This window comes from Vicugna pacos, chromosome 8 (genome assembly GCF_048564905.1).
Source record: "Vicugna pacos chromosome 8, VicPac4, whole genome shotgun sequence".
NCBI classification, from domain to species: Eukaryota; Metazoa; Chordata; class Mammalia; order Artiodactyla; family Camelidae; genus Vicugna; species Vicugna pacos.
The window spans coordinates 35,606,574-35,625,559 of NC_132994.1; the positions used below are offsets into that span (position 1 = coordinate 35,606,574).

The 18,986-nt window shown below is 40.0% G+C and overlaps 2 protein-coding genes and 1 long non-coding RNA gene across 3 annotated transcripts in view; 2 read left to right on the plus strand and 1 right to left on the minus strand.

Annotated features, from left to right (window-relative positions):
* Nucleotides 1-6,823: 6,823 nt before the first annotated feature.
* On the plus strand, nt 6,824-15,933 carry GTF3C6 (general transcription factor IIIC subunit 6). Its single transcript, XM_015240394.3, has 6 exons — nt 6,824-6,950; nt 7,297-7,377; nt 8,427-8,490; nt 8,592-8,636; nt 10,147-10,260; nt 13,060-15,933. Exons 1-6 carry the CDS (start codon nt 6,837-6,839, stop codon nt 13,359-13,361), a joined length of 720 nt encoding a protein of 239 aa, XP_015095880.2. The 5' UTR covers nt 6,824-6,836; the 3' UTR covers nt 13,362-15,933.
* LOC140697697 (uncharacterized) lies at nt 10,258-17,749 on the minus strand. The gene is made up of 2 exons (XR_012074925.1): nt 17,530-17,749; nt 10,258-10,946 (listed from the first exon to the last, which is right to left on the minus strand). It is a non-coding gene; the product is annotated as an uncharacterized lncRNA (long non-coding RNA).
* Nucleotides 17,750-17,793: 44 nt separating this feature from the next.
* The window catches only part of RPF2 (ribosome production factor 2 homolog), a 30,659-nt gene continuing 29,466 nt past the window's right edge, over nt 17,794-18,986 (plus strand). Inside the window, exon 1 of the mRNA XM_006205661.4 lies at nt 17,794-17,895. Coding sequence (XP_006205723.1) covers nt 17,873-17,895 — 23 coding nt within the window. The 5' untranslated portion in view covers nt 17,794-17,872. The remainder of the gene's footprint in view (nt 17,896-18,986) is intronic.

Consider the following 18,986-nt stretch of genomic DNA (forward strand, 5'->3'; position numbering starts at 1 on the left):
TCATAGCTCTGCTTACTCATAATTCCAGCTTACTCATAGTCTCTCTGTGACCGACCTTGAGCTTCTCTCCCCACAATCAACAGACTGATTCTCTCTGCACAACCCACTTCAGATTCTTAAAAGGAAGAAAAGATCTGGCCTAACTCAATTTCCAATTTAAGTGTGCATCAGAATCATGTGGAGAGCTTGTTAAACCACTAATTGTTGGACCTTATTCTCACCATTTCTGATTTAGAAGTTTGGGGTAGGGTCTGAGAATTTGCATTTGTAACAGAACCTCGGGTAACGCTGACTATGTGCATCTCGGGACCACACTTGAGAACCATTGGTCTGGTTAGTCACCCTTTTATCTGTTTGGGCAGAGCAACTGGGGCTCTACCTCATGTTGCAAATGCCATACTTCTGAACTGACTCAGGCTCATAATTGGAGGTTTTTTTAAAAAAAATTCTTTCTCTTAATGACCACTTCATTTAAGCAGTCATCCAAGTCCTACTGCTTTTTCAACTGGAATGCCTCTGATCTCTCCTGTTTTCCCCAGTCACTGCCCTAATCCAGGGTCTCATCTCCCCAAACCTGAATATCTACAGAAAAGCTTCCTGTTCTGAGCCATGGCCCCTGCTCCAACATCAAAATTACCTTTCCCAGTGCCAGCCCCCCAAATGCTCATCTACTGGCTCCCTTTGCCCATCTCATGAAACTGAATGCTGTGACACCTCTAAACTTTTCCCTTTTAAGTCAATAATATCTAAATGCTTGTTTTTCCACACTGATATTTCCTTTCTATCATGACTTCCTACCCTTTCCCTTGAGAAACTCACCTATCTAAATTCCTTTAGGATCAGATTTTTAGGGAAAAGCTTCAATTTCTTTCTTATAAAGATGACTCTAGAGTTTAACCTCTAAACCCTCTCAAGTTCTATGACATTTCAACTATTGGCTGCTCACTCCACCCAACTGTACTCTGACAAGTGCAAACTTGGTGTCCAGGGCCAGCCTCAACATTTATCCCCTAATACGAGTTCCTCCTCATGTTTTCTTATTCCCTTAAAAACAAAGCACACAGAGGGGAGGGTGTAGGTCAGTGGTAGAGTGCATGCTGGCATGGCTCAATCCCCAGTACCTCCATTAAAAATAAACAAACATAATTAACTCCTTCCCTGTAAATTCCCCTCCCCCCAAAACAACAAAAACAACTCCCATTTAACCAGTCATCCAGGCTCTTAATTGCAGTTATTTTGTTTTTCCTCTCTTTCTGCTCTTCTCTCTTTTCCCCTTACCCTAGTCTGTCTAATTAGAAGCCAAGTTCTACAGATTCCACCACATGTTACAGGTGCCGCTGAAACCTGGCACTTCTCCAACTATGAACGTCATCATGATGTTCCAAGGCAGTATTTCTCAAACATGTCCACAAAGAAACCTCTAACAGCAGAGAAAGTATAAACCTTTAGGAAATGTATCCCTTTAGCAGCTTTGAAATCTTTCTCTACCCATTTTGGAGAAACTTCTTGGTAGACTCCTGAAAGCTTTAAAAAGTTAGGCAGATTTTGCATCCTTATCTACTTTTTTTTTTAAACTGCCTCTTTCTTCAATTGAAATATAGTCAGTTTACAATGTTGTGTCAATTGCTGGCGTAAAGCATCATGTTTCAGTCATACATATACATACATATTATTTGTTTTCATATTCTTTTTCATTCCTCCATCTATTTTTGTTTTAACATTGTAGGAAGCTTTTCGTTAATTGTCAGTGAGCCAGAGTGATGCTCTGGGAACATTTTCCATGTTTATCAGGAGCTTTACATGGGGACCCTGTGTCCTGGTCTGAGAAGGGCCCTGGTAGGCTCCCCCTGGTCTCTGTGCCCTCAGTCTGTGTGCATGTACCATTTTACTGCACCACTGCCTCAAACACACTCCAGTAGCTTCCCATTGGGCCACGCTGCTACCAAACAGTATACACTGGTTTGTTTTGAAGTCAAAGCCCTCTAAAAATGGTCATTCCAATTTTATTTCCAATACTAGTTACTTTTTGGCAAACTGAAATGCTTTGGTTAGTATGTTCTCAATATTTAATTGAATCTGGTTAATTGGCAAGCGGCTTACTTCCATAGCCAGCTAGCTGACACAGTAGTTCTGAAAGTGTATTCCCCAGACCAGAAGTATTAGCATCACCTGGGAACTTGTTAGAAATGTGTGTTTTCTGTCCTGTCCTATACCAGACCTGCTGAAGTAGAAACTCTGGCTGAGCAATCTGCGCTTTAAAAAGCCCTCCAAGGTGACTCTGAGGCAGCTCAAGTCTGAGGGCCACTGATTTAGTATTTCGTTTTTGGATTCAAAACATGGTAAAAGTGTAGCACAACAAACTATATTCAATGACCTGTGATGAAAAAAATATGAAAAAAGTATATGTATAACTGAATCACTGTGCTGTACAGCAGAAACAAATACATTGTAAATCAAAAAATTAAAATTAAAAAAGAGTAAAAGATGTACTTAAAAAAGAACTTAATGGAATATAAACCATTATTTAAATGTAAAATGTTCATTTTAAGACAAAATGTTAATACTCACTAACAGCTCTTTTGCAGGAAATCCACTAAATATATTTTTCATACAGGCTCTTTTTAATTTAGAAAATGCATTCTAAAGGAAGAGCATTTCAACAATTTTTAATTCATCTGTCTCCTCCTAGTGGCAGGCTTTTAAATACTGAGCACAACATCCTATTTATGTTTCTCAGAAATTATATTTCTGATTTTTTCCATAAGATTTCCCTTATTAACTACAATTGAAATCAACAGACCCTACCACCAAATTACATAGATTTTTCTCTATTAGCTCCAACTGTGGCTGTAGAAAACCATGTAATTTATCCCTTCCACGGTTCTTTTTAAGCTGACTTGTAAACCTCCCCTTATTTTGTCAGCCATAACAAATTCTAGCAGTAGAATTCATCACTTAGAACACTTTGAAATGAGTTTTCTTCTTTTACAGAAGGTCAACAGCATCCAGGTGTTTACCTTACTCTTCTCACCACCGCTCCCTTTCTGGCAATGCCCCAGGAACCACACAAGATCTCCAGGGTACTCGGAGAGCCTCTGCCACCTTTTCAATGAGCACTTTAAGGCCTCAGGCTCCTTGGCTATATTGACTCAGTGTGTGAACAAATTCCTTCAACTCTTAAAACCAACAAGACAAGGTTTGATTTCCTGCAAAAGATTTTATTGATACGGCAGGACAGTTTATGGAGATAATAGTACACTACATTTTCCCATTTATTCCTTCAAGCAGGCAGCCAGACCATTTGTATTCCTTTGTCTGGGATGTCTAAGGGATGGAAAGCTGAAGCTACTTGGAGACTGTCTTTTCCTGCCTCTTGTTAAGAGTCTGAGCTCACTGAAGAAAGTACGCTACATGTCTGAGAGGAAAAAGGGAAGAGGTGCCTTTATTTCAAAAACTAGAGGGGAGATTTCCTTAGGCTGGGAAGGAGTGTAAACTGGTGGGTCCTTATCCCCCTAGCAGAACCCTGCAGAGGTGTCAAGACCTATGGTCTGCTTAGAAAGGCTAGACCGCTCCCATCAAGGTTCCTAAAAAAAGCAGGGATTCCCATGCTCTGTGGAAACAGAGTCCCTACATTTCAAGGATCTGTGTGGCTTCCACCACGGGCATGACAGCAGCATCCAATGTGGGCTGAAGACTGGAGCAGTCTCTCCAAATACTGTGTATGAGCCAGGGGTATAAACGGGAGAAAACTGACAAGAGATTAAATTTCCCTGCCATCTGGATGTGACGAGGGCTCAGTCAAATTCAATTTGGTTTAAAGAAAATAAACACATTTCGTTTAGTTTTTAAAAGCAAATCCAAGTTTGTAACTGCAAGTCACATACTAGGAAATACAACAAAGAACAAAGCAAAAAGAGATGGAGAATATAGTAATGGACAATTCACAAAACAAAGGACGGTGAACCTAATGTCACTCAAGTCTTACTATACAGATGACATGGCACACACTAGGTGAGCAGCTCCTGGGTCTTTGCCTCCCTTTCAACTCTGTTAAAGTTGGATGCTCGGTCTCATTCCTCCAACCTTAGCCAGCTTGACGCGGGGGTTGGCATCCCTACCAGGTCTCTCAAGCTTCCTGCTTTCCCAGAAAAGAGAACAGAGTATTGAGGAACAATTCAGACGATCAGTTTCCTAATTTCCTAAGTCTCAGTTTCCTAATGTGTAACATGGACGTTAGACTAATATTTAGCTTGTATGTGCTGATAAACTACCCCAGTTATTAAAATTGTTGAAACTCCTAGTTTCAGTCAGTAAAAAGCAACTGCCCCATTTGCTTCCCAGTTTAATTTAAAACTAGCTGCTTCTATTACTGTTGTCCCTTTTTTTTAAAAAATAACAGCTTTATTAAGATACAATTCACATACCATAAAATTCATTCTTTTAAAGTATACAATTCAGTGGGTTTTAGTATATGCAGAGCTGTGCACCCATCACCACTAATTCCTGAACATTTTCATCACCCCCACAAGAAACCCCATATCCAGTAGCTGGCATTCCCAGTTCCTCTTCCCCCAAGGCCCTAGCAACCACTAATCTACTTTCTCCAGCTATAGGCGCGCCTATTCTGGACATCTCTTATGAATGGAATCATGCAATACGTGGCCTTTTGTGTCTGGATTCTTAGCGTAAGTTTTCAAGTTAACCTGGGTTATAGCGTCTTTCTGTACTTCATTCCTTTTTATTGCTGAGTAAGATTACATTATATAGATATAACACATTTTGTTTACGGCTTCTGTTTTTAAGCAAAGATAATTTAGTTTTTTTTAAAGCTGGCATCTGTGCCTTATGATCTCTGGTAGGATTGAGAGTAGAAGGTTTTAAGAATGGACTCCAATTCCAGGCCATGGAAATTCCTCCCAGTCACCAAAAGGCTTCTTTCAAAGCTGATGCTGATGGGTTATTCTGCCCAATAAATTTCCTGTTTTCTGTCTGAGATATGTTTCAACTTTTAAGCTAATTTTCAAAGGGCATTAGCTCTAAGCCTTGGAGCCAACTCTGTAAGGTCTTCTTTCCTCCCAAAGGAATGGTTTTCTAGTCTATGTGCTATAATATTAAAATCTACACATTTTGTATAAGCATATGTTTTTGTAAGTACATAGAATAGCTCTTAAAGGATACACATAAGCTGGTAAAAATGGTTGCCTACAGAAAGGGGAGCGGTGGAACATGATGAAAATCTTACTTTTCAGTCTACATGCTTTTGTAAATCATTTAACATAAATAAAAATAATAGTTACTTCCTAAATAGTAAATAATAATCTTGACTAGAAGTATGAGGCTTGCTTATTTGAAAGAGACATTTCAAGTTACTACACTGACCCTGTAAAACATGTTTTCATTCCTCAAGCCTTTATGTTTGCTGCTCCCTCCGTTTGGCTTGTCCTCCCCCTTTATCCTCCCTGAATCCCCAATAAAATCTGACAATTTATATAATTTCTCAATTTACAAAGCACTTTGATACATGATCTAATCTTCAAATAAAAAACATGCAGTAAACTATAAATGTTTTTATCCTCACTTAATAAATAAGAACACCATGGATGAAAAAGTGTCAGCTTTGTGCCAGATCATACTTCTTATATTTCAGAGCTAGAATTCAAATCTACAACTTCTAACAGGTCCAGTGCTCTTTCTACTTTTTTTAAATCTATGAAATCCTACTTATTTAATGGAGCAACTGGGTAAAAATGCACAAAGATGTTTACTAAAGTGCTGTGCAATACCAGTATTACACAAAAAATATTATCACGTACATCTATATTTACCATGGAAAACATGGGAAAAAATCCATACTACACGTAGTGAGGAAAGAAAGTTTAAAACAGATGTACAGTTTGAACACATTTTTTAAAAACTGTATATGTAGAAAGAAGCTGGAAAGATACACTGCGTTGGAAATATCTTTTAAAATTCACAATACTCTGATTTTTGCATATTATTACTAATAATAGATTAAATGTACATTAAGTGCTTAATATGTGCCAAATGCTATTTTATACGTAACATCTCATTTAATCCTCTCAATAACCAATTTGCCTCATGCCTTGCTGTTAATAATGCAGCAATACTAGACAAGTATCAGATCCCAAAGCTCATGCTCTTTGGCGCTAGATAATCCTGTCTCCCGTACAAAGATCATTTATTTTGAAATCAGAAAAAAAACCCATGAGGTTACTTTAAGAAAATTCTGTTCAAAACTTCACTTCCCCGGGCCTCTAGTACTCCCATAACAATCTGTGTCTCTTACAGCACCGAGGGCAATCTGATTAGCGTATAATCGGTTGCTCTTTTATCTACCTCTCCCGCATCTTTTGCGGCGGGAAACCCAAACTCACTTCCTAGCGCGGGCCTTTACGCGCCGTGGGCGTTCGTTACGTGATGAATTGAAGTGCGCCCTTAACTTGGCTTGAGGAGCACTTTAATTGAGGATCGGTGCTCCCAAGATAATTAAGAATTTCTTAACAGCAATGTAGGCTGAGGCCACACGAGGCCTCTCCATTTCCCTCGCGCACCGTGGTCTCCTTGCTGACACCTTCTTTAGCCCCTCTGCCCCGTCCGCGCTCTAGTCACACCTGGGCTGGGGTGCTTGAGAGTTGCCTAGGCCGCGGGACCTCCCCGACCGACGCCAGAGCCCCGACCCCGCTCTCCGGACAAGAACAAGGGGACGCCTGGCGCGGGCTCCACGTGGGCCCGGGAGCCGCCATCTCGCGTGCTGGCAGGAGCGGTGGGCGCGGCCGGAACCGCCGCGGAGCAGGGAGCTGCTGCCCGCACTCAAGATGGCGGCCCCGGAGGGCGGGGCCCGCCGCTCGGAGGCCGCGCAGAGGGGTGGCAGTATGGCGGCGGCCGAGGAGCCGACCCGCGGGGAGGCGGACGAAGAGGAGGAGGAGGCAGTGAGTGCAGCGGCTTCAGCCCGCGCGGCGGTGGCTGGGGTGGCCGCGCCCGCTGCGTGCGGGGAAGGGAGTCGGGACGCGGCTGGCGGGAGGGGGCCCCGGGCGTCTGGCAGGGTGGTGCCCGTGGGTGCACGGAGCGGCGGGCAGCTGGCCCCAGCCCCCGGAGCCACACGGGAGGCGGGAAGGAGGGAAGTTACCTTAGGTAACGCTTGCTTCCTCTCGTCGAAAGCAGAACCTGGTTTTCAGAGGTTGCCGTCATTGCAGTGGGGATGTTTGGCTGCTCTCGTTAACTGCCTCTTCCTGCCCACTCGCCTGCTAGCCTAGTAACCCCTCTTTCTTCCATCAGGAGCAGTTGGTTCTGGTGGAATTATCGGGAATTATTGATTCAGACTTTCTCTCAAAATGTGAAAATAAATGCAAGATTTTGGTGAGTCTTGTAGCCTGGGAGGTTGTTGTAGGTGTTCTTACATTTAAAAGAAGAATGAATGGTGAAATACACCCGTCCTCTAAGAGTGATAAATTGATTTCCACGTGAACAAAGCAGTGAAGGCTTAAGACAATCACAGGAGTACAGGGGGACTATGGGAGCAGATGAGGGAAATTAGATGCCTGACCCTACTTGAGTGTCTGAATATGTGGGCAGGGAGTTGAAGATTTGGAGGGGTAGCATTTTGATATGAAATATTGTTTTGGAAAAATTACAGTTTTAGATAGGAGAGTGACAGAAACACAAAGGGAAGGGAGGATAATCAGATATGCACACAGAGGTTAAACTGCACAGGAGAGAGAGGATACCTACTAAGAAAAGACCTCAGGGACCTCACACTGCTATTGATTTGAGTTATGGTATCAGCTACTATCTTTTTTTATCACAACTTTAAAATCTTGGAGCTATTGTTGGGAAAACTCTCTCAGTTCTCACTTTAAGTTGAAGAGGATGTTGCCTGAGAAAGACCTTGTTACTTGGGTGTGTGTGAATTAAGTAGTCTTGAGGTTGTAGCTGCTGTGATCTGAGCAGTTTTAGCTTATCTTGTAGTTGCGAGGACTAAAAGCGCCAGATTTGGAGATAATCTCCTTGGCAACACAGTTATGTGTAAAAAAGCTTTTTACTTATTTTTTTTAATTGAGATATAATTGACATATAACATTATACCAGTTTCAGCTCTATAGTACTCTGATTCAATATTTGTATATATTATGAAATGACTACCACAATGTGTAGTTAACATCCATCACTACACATAGTTACAAATGTTTTTTATGTAATGAGAACTTTGAAGATTTACTCTTAGCGACTTTCAAATATGCAATACAGTATTATTAACTATAATCACCATGAAGTACAGTATATCCCTAGGACTTACGTATTTTGTAACTGGAAGTTTGTCTTTTGACCCCTTCCTTCACCCATTTCACCCACCCCCACCAAGGCTTTTTCCAATGATGATTTTTTAATGATCCTACCTTCTCTTGCAGGGAATTGACACTGAGAGACCCATTCTGCAAGTGGACAGCTATGTCTTTGCTGGAGAATATGAAGGTAGGAAGGCATCAGGGAGATTAAACTCCTTTTTTAATATGCCTTTGAGAGAAAGTAGCTCTGTTTTTTTCCTCAACAAGTTACCTTCACTTTTTCTGCAGACACTCTTGGGACCTGTGTTATATTTGAAGAAACTGTTGAACATGGTAAGTGATGCTATGTTGCCTCTTTTTACTTTGAAATATTTCAGACATACTTATATATGATGGATATTAAACATCTCATGTACCCATTGTCTAGCTGTATCAAATCCTACTATTCTTCAGGTAGTTAAAAAATATTCCAGATACATTTGAAGTATACCCCTCTCCAAACTTATTCTCTTCCTTCTGTCTTCAGAGGTAATCACTCTCCTGAGTTCGGTATTTTTCTTTCCTATGTCTGATTTGATATTACATATGTATGTATCTGGAAACAATAAATAGCATTTGCCTTATATTTTCGAACTTGGTATAGCATATTATATATATCATCCAATATCTTTTTTCAATTAGTGCTGTTTTGAGATTTTTGCATGTTGATTTATATAACTGTTTTCCCTGTTACTTAATATTCCATTTGTAACTATACCACAATTTATTCTCCAATTAATGGACATGCTGGTTGTGTTCATTTTTACCAGTGCTTGTTAATAACTACTAAAGTTTATTGAGTGCCTTCTATATGTCAGGCACTGTTCAAAATGCTACATGTATTAACTCATTGAATCCTCACCACAAGTCTATGAGGTATGCCATTGTTATCTGCATTTTATATTTAAAGAAACTGAAGCACAGAGAAGTAAATAACATTCTCAAGGTCATGCAGGAAGAGGCAGAGCCAGGATCTGAACCCAGGTGGTCTGCTCCAGAACCCGTTTTCTTAATTACGCTTATTAACTCACTGCAGAAATGCTCCCATGAATATTTTTATGTCTCCTTGTGCACACATGTAAAAATGTCTCTCAGGTATATACTTAGAAATAGGATTGCTAGATTGATCAATGTGTGTATTAGATTCAGCTGTATGAAAATACCAATTTGGGCTGAGTATCAACAGTTTCATGTGGTTCGACTTAATAGATTATCGCTCTGTTGCTTTCTAAAGTGTAGTATCAGTTACCCTGACAGAGGCAAGGTGTGGAAGTTTTCAGCGTGCTTCACACCCTTAGCTCAGAGCCTCATCCCCCTTCCGCCCGTGCCCACAGTTTTTATAAAGCTGTGACCCTGGGCAGCAGGTTGGCAGCAGTTTTTTCTCATCTGTCTTTGATGATTGGGAATGTCCTCCCTCCAGTCTGGCTTCAAGTAGGAAGTCTGGCTTTGGTCCTTCATTTTCAGTGGCAGACTTTTAGACCTCCCTGGAAGGCCAAATTCCTGCACCACTTTTCCTACTTTAGGGGTGAAGCCTAACAGCCTGTAGCTTTAGTCTCACTCACAGCTTTGTGTTTCTGTCCCCTGGAGAGGTTTGTTGTTTTTGAGTTCACTTTTGCCTTCAGTTTTTATGTATTTTATCTGTCATTTCTCTGTACTTAGAGCAAGAGGATTGAGTTAAATCTTGAACTTACTACACTATCTTGACTGGAAGTAGTGTAACTCTCTAAACTGGAATCTTTGAAGCTTAACATGATTATTTGATGACATCAAGCAGTATAGTAATTGCATTCATTTTATGTTCTAGCGGATGCGGAAGGCAATAATAAAACAGTGCTAAAATATAAATGCCACACAATGAAGAAGCTCAGCATGACAAGAACTCTTCTGACAGAAAAGAAGGAAGGAGAAGAAAACATAGGTTAGTTCCCTTAGTTCTCAGGAAAATAGGAGATTTAATACTGGCTTTGACAATGACACATTGCTGCCGGGACTGTCTTTGTACTTTGTAGTAGCAACTATGCGTGATGGGTTAAGTATATTAAAATTGAGGGTACCCAATGTAGATTTAAAATTTAAGTGAGTTCTTACATTGCAGAGGGCACTTGAGGCATAGAAGAAATCTCAGTCTGCTTTGCATTGCATACAATTGTAGGAGTTGGTCAAGAAACTTGACATGATTTCCAACCCCTTGGGAATTCAGCAGTCTCCTCTCTTTCTTTTTAAATAGAACGTCTTTGTAAGTACAGAAGGTATGATCATAGCAGTTCTGGATTCCCAAGGAGTCACCCCACAGGATGTCCTGAACTTCTGGCATGGGTAGCAGCCTTCCCCAGGAAGCTCACAACTGGGAAAAGCTGGCTTTTTGAGGGAGGGATGCTGGGACCACAGCTGTTCGGTCCTGAGTCTTGTTCTTAATAAGCATCCGTTTAGCCACCTCCAGACTGGAGACTTTAGGCCAGTGCTTCTTGCACCCATAGCAGGCACATGTTTGCAGAGATGAGCAGATAATCACTTGATGGTTTAAAAACTCGTTGCTACTGACTGCACCAACCTCTTTCTCCTGCCCTGGGGAATTTGGGACACGGTCAGAATAAAGGTGTTTGCCTGCCAAAGAATAAAAATGAAAAAGGCTCATTGCTCAAAGACATATTTGAAATTCTAGTAAATAAGACCCTGTTGGTGAATATTTATGGCTTGACTTATTGTATTCTGAGGAATAAATATTTGAAGGTACAGTAATCATTTAAAAATTAATTATACCAACTACACATAACTATACAACAAATCTTTGTATCATGTATATCCCACAGCTAACCCTTTTTTTCGGCACTCTGAAAATAATAGGAAGAAGGAGGCACTTGAAGTTCTACAATTAACTTGAAAGGCAGATAAATACAAGATAGCTTAGCTATCATTTAGATATTCTTTTTAAAGGAAGTTATAGAGTTTTGCCTGCTATAGTCCTTAATAATCTAATAGATCTTTGGGAAGATTTGGGTGTTTCATTTAATAAATAAATTAGTAACCAACTATTCAAGGCTGTATTGGTTATCTATTGCTGCATAAAAAATTACCCCTAAATTTAATGGCTTAAAACAAGAATAACAAAACACCATCTTACAGAGTTTCTGTGAATCAGGAATTTGGGAGCAGCTTAGTTGGCTCGTCTTGGCTGGGGCCCCTCATGAGGCTGCAGTCATCTGAAGGCCTAAGTAAGGCTGGAAAATCTAATTGTAAGATGGCTTACTCACATGGTTGACAAGTTTGCACTGGCTGTTAGCACAAGGCCTCAGTTCCTTGACTCTGCATGGTACTATTTGAGTGCCCTACTGACATGGCAGCTGGCTTTCCCAGATCAAGTGATCCTTGAGAACAAGGTAGAAGCCACAGTGTCTTTTATGAACTATCCTTAGAAGTTACATTAAGTTACATTCTTCCATTTTTGCAATATCCTATTCCATGTGGGAGGAGACAACACAGGGGCATGCATATCAGGTAGGAGGGGATCACCGGGGACCATCTTGGAGGTCAGCTACCAAATATCGCAAGATGCTGGAGACAGAACAAAATAGACAGATGTGATCCTTACTTTCTAGGAACTTGCATTCTAAGGTAAATTATATTGAAACAGACATGAATGACTGTGACTCGACCCCCATTCCACTCAACTTATTCTAAGTATCTCTTACGTGCCAAATATTGTGCTCAATAACAGAGTAGGCTTCGGGAAATCTTTAAAGTTTTGAGCTTGTTGACTAGGAGAATGATGTTATCGCAAGAAAAAATATGAAAGTCAGTAACTGAAGCTGAACTGGAGGGGAAAGAACTAATCAATTTTTGAAAGAGAGAGACTTTATAGTAGTAACACTTGGGAGAAGATGTGGGATCAGCAGTAAAGATATTTCAACAAACAGCTGTAGAAGAGTTAGTTTTGTAATGGGGAATAGGAAGAGATGGATGCGTGAACAGGGAGGCAAGATAGGTTGGGGTATCATAGAGATATCTAGTGGAGTTTTGAAGATAAGAGTAAACAGCTTGGGCTTGCCTTAGAAATTGAAGATCCTTTTGAAAATACTTGGCTGAAAGGGTCATAATGATAAAAATGGCTAGCATTATTGGAGCAATTTTTTTTTTGAGTTTAGTAGGAGCAATTCTTGATTATGGGAGTTCATTGAGGGGTAAGGACTTTGTGAATATGGAAAGGAACAAAAATTTTTTTCAAGGTTTTTTTTGGGGGGGAGAGGTGTCTTATTTCATAATTTGATTTTTCCAACTCAAAATGACAGATATGTGTTAATTTAGAAGATGGTAGAGTAGTATCATCCATTGTATTATGAAAAGTGAGTGGGTAAGGAGAAAACTGTAGGGAAGTGACAAAATTTTCAAGGGAAGAGATGGCAGTGGGAGCTAAAATTATCTCTCAGAATGAGTTGAGAATTGGACTCTGGTAAAAGGGGCTTAGAATAGTAACTGAAGTTGATTACTCTTAGTGATATTTATGATACATACCCCACAGACATTCCAGGGTCTCCAAGTAAGATGGAAATTACACGATTATTTATCAGTAGGTACAGGCATCATGTTCCTTGCTTTATGTTGGGGTTTTATTTTGATAAATACTCATAGGATGAACATTTAAATTAAAAATATATTTAAGCAACTGAAATTATTTTTCATGTTTCTTGGTTTGTTCTCCCATCCCTCCCTCCTCCATTAGGTGGTGTGGAATGGCTGCAGATCAAGGACAATGATTTCTCCTATAGACCTAACATGATTTGTAGTTTTCTGCATGAAAATGAAGATGAAGAAGTTGTAGCTCCGGACCCAGATAAACCTTTGGAGTTGGAAGAGCAAGAGATTAAAATGAAAGATAATTCAAACCTAAGTTATGAACAGGGGAAACCACCAAACTTGGAAACAGAGGATTCTGGTCCTCTTATTGATATCCCTTCTTCTGAGACAGAAGGCTCTGTTTTTACGGAAACTCAAGATACTGCCTTAGAAGTCACCCCTAGATGAAAAGTTTCTCGTAATAACTAGTCATGAACTTTTTAGGGTTTTTTTGTTTGTTTGTTTGTTTAGTGTTTTATATAAGATAATTGGCTTTATAGCTTTCAGTTCATAATTTCATTATTTTTGTTGGCTATACACACATTTCCAATTACAGCACAGTTTGATATACCAGAATTATTAGGACCAGATACGAGTTTTTTAAAATATGGTTTATATGACCATAGTGACCCTTCTATGGTGAGTCCTTTAAATTGGAGGTTTTACTAAGGTAAGTGTGTAAGTTTCTTTTGCAGCCATCATAAATTACCACAAACTTAAAACTGGCTTAAACTACCTAAGTGCATTGTCTTACATTTTGTAGGTCAGCTGTCTCACATGGGTCTCACTTGGGCTAAAATCAAGGTATTTGTGGAACTTCATTCTTTATTGGAGGCTGGAGGTGGGGTAGGGGACTCCATCTCCTTGCTTATTCAGTTGGCAGAATTCGGTTCTTTGCGATTGAAAGATCAAGGTCCCATTTCCTTACTGTGGGCCTAGAGGCATTCCCCTCTTGTAGAAGGCTGCCTGCATTCCTTGACTCATGGTCCCCTTCTCTTCAAAGCCAGCAATGGTCAGGTCCCTCTCACTCTCTGAATCTCTCCTTCCATCATCCTGTCACTGATGGGCCCTTCTGCCTCCTACTTTTAAAGATCCATTTGATTACATTGGGTACTTTGCCTGTTTTAAGGTCTATAACCTTAATTCCATCTGCAAAGTCCCCTTTGTCATATAATTTAAATAGGCATAAAACAGAATTATGGCATGAAAATTTTGGGGAGGGGGCCACTTTCCAGTCTACCAAAGTCAGTGTTACTTCTGAGAACATTAAAATAGTTCAGAAGTGCTTAAGGATAAAAGTATAGTTCCTGATATTCCAGTGTAATTCCACTCCTTTCCCACTGAAGAAAGATTGGAATTCAGCTGTGATAAGTCATTCTACTATGGTGATAACCTATATCTGCTCTAACTTGTATTTTTTAAAGTAGATTATTCATATAACTTTGATACAGTTTGAACTGTATGAAATAGCCAATATTTGTTTCTGACTACAAAAACCAGCAATGTCATATGGTTTAACCCGGTACTTAGTAAGTTCAAACACACATCACATTAATTACATCTCACAACTGTTGAGGATAACATAACTTTGTTGTGACAGATTCTAATTCTAATTCTGATCGTAATTCTAATGTTCTAGAATGAGGAATTTTTTCCTTCAGTAAGTTTTGTAACTTTTTACTATTTAATTGGAAAACAACTTACCCTGATTAAAAGTATTTCCAAATCATAAGCATGTATATCTTCCTAATTTTTATCTGACTTTAGTCTCAGCTTTTGTTTAATCAAAAGCGTACTTTTTCCACCATATGTATGAGGAGAGACTGCTAATTACCTGACCCCATATCTCGTCTTCCTTTTTTTTTTTTTTTTTGTAACAGAATCCCAGAGTTTATTCAGGTTAATAATGTGCCCAGCTTCCTTAGCATATATAAAAGTAGCCATATGACTAAGTTCTGGCCAGCAACATGGAATTAGGAGTGTTGAGTGATTGATGCTTCTGGGAAATTTCCTTAATATTTAAGGCATAAAGAGAAATGAACCAGCACATCTTCTCTGTTCTGCTGGAACATGAATGTGGTTGCTAGAGCTCCAGCAGGCTTCTTGGATTATGAAGTAACCTTGGAAATAGAAACCATGATTAGCAGAGCAGTAAGATGGAAGATTGGATCATGAACTGTGGTGTTGCCCTGGACTGCTGTGAATAAAGAGGGTTAGTAAAGCTTCTCTCCTTGTAAAATGACCTCAAGTTTATGTTTCAGCACTGTCTTCTCTGGAAATCTACTTGGCAGGGTAATAATAGAATGTCAGCTGTGATGCCAGGCAATATTGTTCATGATTAAAAATGACTCCTTATTAGTAAATTGTATCTGGACCAGGAAAACTAATAAGAACTACAAATGCCTATTGGAAGACATGGGCTTAAGGCTTTCTTAAGTGCTCTATCTTCTATAACAAAGATCCGTGGAAGCTACAATCATGGACTGTTTCTAGTGATACTGCTTCATGGGGAGTATGAAGCTCCTAAGCCAGTGTCAGATCAACATGATCTTGTTTCCTCACACCTGAGCTGATACTTGGGCAGCTGGAGTAAAGACTCCTACCGAGCCAAGCCTCATGCTGCTGTGCTATTTCCTATAAAGTTAAGTGAGTCTAGTGCCTAGAGCCCAGTGTATGGCCCACTGGGTCCTGTGAATGTCAATGCCATTCCAAACTTCGGACTACTGCTGTACAGGCAGAGAATGCATTACAACTACCTACCTTTGGTCTTTTATATGAGGGACAAATAACTTCTCTCTTGTTTAAGTGTCTGTAACAGCCACACTTAAGCCTAGTTGATACATGGTGCATTTTGAAAAATATAAGGAAGTAGAGTGCAGGATTCTTGAGATTTGTAATCTTGCAAAATTAAACTGATCTAGACTATGATATAGTTCTACCTTAAATTGAAGAGGATAATAAAATCTCATTCTAAAGACAACATGATGTATTTTAGCTTCTTACCAATTAATAAATGTTTGGAATTTATTAAAATAAAATCTTAATTGAAACAGACCCACAGATTTAGAAAACAGACTTACAGCTACAGAGGGGGAAAGGAAGTGGGAAAGGATAAATTGGGAGTTCGAGATTTGCAGATACTACTATGTATACAATAAACAGCAAGCTTATATCAAATAGCACAGGGAACTATACTCAATATCTTGTAGTAGTCTATAATGAAAAGGTATGAAAATGAATATATGTGTATGTCTGACTGAAACATTATGCCATACACCAGAGATTGACACAGTACTAAACTGACTATACTTCAGTTTTTTAAAAACGGGAAAAAAATCTCAGTTTTGTAAAATTAGAACTTCATATATGAATTTCTCCATCATTGATCTGCTCACTTATTAGAATTAACCTAAAAACTAATCCTGAAACCACAGTCTCTATATAGCAGCCACACTAAATACTATTTCTGACATTGAATTCAGTGGGTGGCTTTTGTTTACAAATAATGGTGTTCTACTTAAAAGGATAATATTGATATGTGATAATTCATGGAGAATTGTTCCTGAAAGCCATTATAAAAATGTTGGAGAAATCTATCCATTTGTTCATTATGTATTACATAACTGATCATAAATTTATTGACAGATATGGCCAGCTTAGTGAAACTTGATTTGTGCTTCTCTATTCATATAGCAGCAATTTATAATTCTTTAGAAGTTACTGTTTTCATTTCCTTTTGTTCTAACAGCTTATTTGAACCTGAACAAGCTTTCTAATGAACTCTTCCTAAAGAACTGAAAACAAAAACTTGTACATGAATGTTCAAAGCAGCATAATTCATAATAGTAAAAAGATGGGGATGCAAATGTTCATAAATGTTTGAATGGATAAACAAATATGGTATATCCATAGAATGGACTATTATTTGTTTTAAATAAATAAATGAATGTACTGAGAATGAAGTACTGAGACATGTTACAACATATATGAACTTTAAACGTGAACCCGTATGAACACGGAGTGAAATAAGCCAGACACAAAAGGCCATACATTGTTTGAAACCACTTATATGTTCTCAGTAGGCAAACCTATGGAGACATAAATTAGTTGCCAGGGGTTGGCAAGGGTAGAAAGTGCGGAGTGCTACTGAGTTACGAGAGGGCTGGTAAAAATGTTCTGGAATTACATGGTGGTGATGAATGCACATCTTTGTTAATATACTAAAAGCCACTAAGTTGTACACTTTACAGGGGTAACATGGTGTATGAAGTTTAAGGTAATTTAAAATGAGGGGGGAGGGTATAGCTCAAGTGCATAGCTCATAGAGCACATGCTTAGCATGCATGACATCCTGGGTTCAATCCCCAGTACCTCCTCTAAAAACTTACATAAACCTAATTACCTCCCCCTCCAAAAAAAATAGTGGAGAGTATTTTTACGGTCAGTAGTATTAATTTCTGCACACCTCTTATAGCTAGACGTTGTGGCTGTTATAAATTCTGCTTCACTGATTTCACAGTCCACTAAACAGTGCACATTTCACATTGATCATTTTAATGACTATGTGAGTACCTACCATACTGTCAACCTTTCTAGCATCCTTGTGATTCCCAGATGAATAACACCTGGTTCCTGAATATGATTCCGCGTATACACACCACTGTGTACATCAAGCTGTTAGAGGCCATGTTACTTAAGAGCGTTAATTTCGGGAAAAGTGGAAAAACAAAAACCTGTAACCAAGGGAGCAGAGCGCTATTTCACCCAAAATGGCCGCGGGCGCCTCCAGGCGGCCGTGAGGCGGCGGCCCCAGGAAGTGGCGTCATGCGCAAGTTCCGGTTCCGTCTGTTCCGGGCATAGCTGTATCTCTGGTAGCCGCGCGGGGCACGTGTGTTCGCCGGGTTCGCGCTGCATTAGCGATGGACGCCTTGGATCGAGTTGTGTAAGTCCGCCGGGACCTTCCCCGGGTAACGCTGGGGAGAGGGGCTCCTGCAGCCGATGGAGTGACCGAGCCTCTGTCTCCCGCGCCTTCTGGCCGTCTCCTCTCCTTCCTCACGCCGGTTGCCAGTCGGGGAGGATCGACCCACTAGCTTGGGTCTCCCTCTGCTCGTGCCGCCTGCGGGGGGGACGGGAGCAGGGAAGGCCATGAGTAGGGCCGCGGGGTGGAGGTGGCACCGAGGCGCTGGCTGCTTCTCTCCTAGCCAGTTAGAACTGCCTTGGCTTCCGCAGGTGTGTGAGGAAGGTGGTAGACTGAGGGGTTCCGAGCACAGGCCTCGGAATCTGACAGATCTAGGTGAAACAGTCCGGGCGTGTCCACTTAAACTTTGCGACTGGGCTATTCTCCCTAAGTCTCAGTTTACTCTGTAAAATAGCGTTCATAATAGTCATACTTCTTACAGCTGTGAGGATTATTTGCGAGAATATAGGAAAAGCCTTTGCCACCGCACGTAGAAGTAGCTCACTAGCTTTTTCTCTTCCCCAAACTTGTACACTTCTCCCAGTTATCCATGTGTAGTATCTTAAATTCGTTCAGAAAATATTTACCAGTCTCCTAAATAGTTTTGCTGTTGTTTGCTATGGTTTTTGTTTCTGTTTTTTTTTTTTTGTGATTTACCCGCGTTAACATGTAATCAAAGCGACAGATTCTTCTCTTGGTCTTTAATTCGGGAGTTTTTGCACATCTGCTCTAAATTCCTCGAGGTGTGGGGACTGCAGAGATGAGTAAGATTAGTTTACTGTCTGGAGGACAAACAGCTAATAAAACGTACAAGGTGTTATTTGCATTAGTTGCTGGTTAGTGAGAAGTAAAAACTACATGGCATGTAGAACATACACACTTTTATTGCCGTATAGACACACTGCATCTCTTGATTTGACTTAAATAATGTACATCCTCATCAACTAATAAATGATTAGAGGCTTTATATGTGCTTAACATTTTATCTGGAGGAGAATTTTTAAAGTCTGCTTGGTAAAGTAAGTGTGTGTGTGTGTGTATTTTTTTCTTTCTGCAAGTGTCTGTGGGACCGGAAG

What these genes read in the sequence shown, in the direction of transcription:
- GTF3C6 (XM_015240394.3), top strand. Translation starts at nt 6,837, where the DNA reads ATGGCGGCCCCGGAGGGCGGGGCCCGCCGCTCGGAGGCCGCGCAGAGG. An exon ending in TGAAGAAACTGTTGAACATG is followed by an intron (nt 8,637 to 10,146) that starts GTAAGTGATGCT and finishes TTTATGTTCTAG; the next exon opens with CGGATGCGGAAGGCAATAAT. An exon ending in GGAAGGAGAAGAAAACATAG is followed by an intron (nt 10,261 to 13,059) that starts GTTAGTTCCCTT and finishes CTCCTCCATTAG; the next exon opens with GTGGTGTGGAATGGCTGCAG.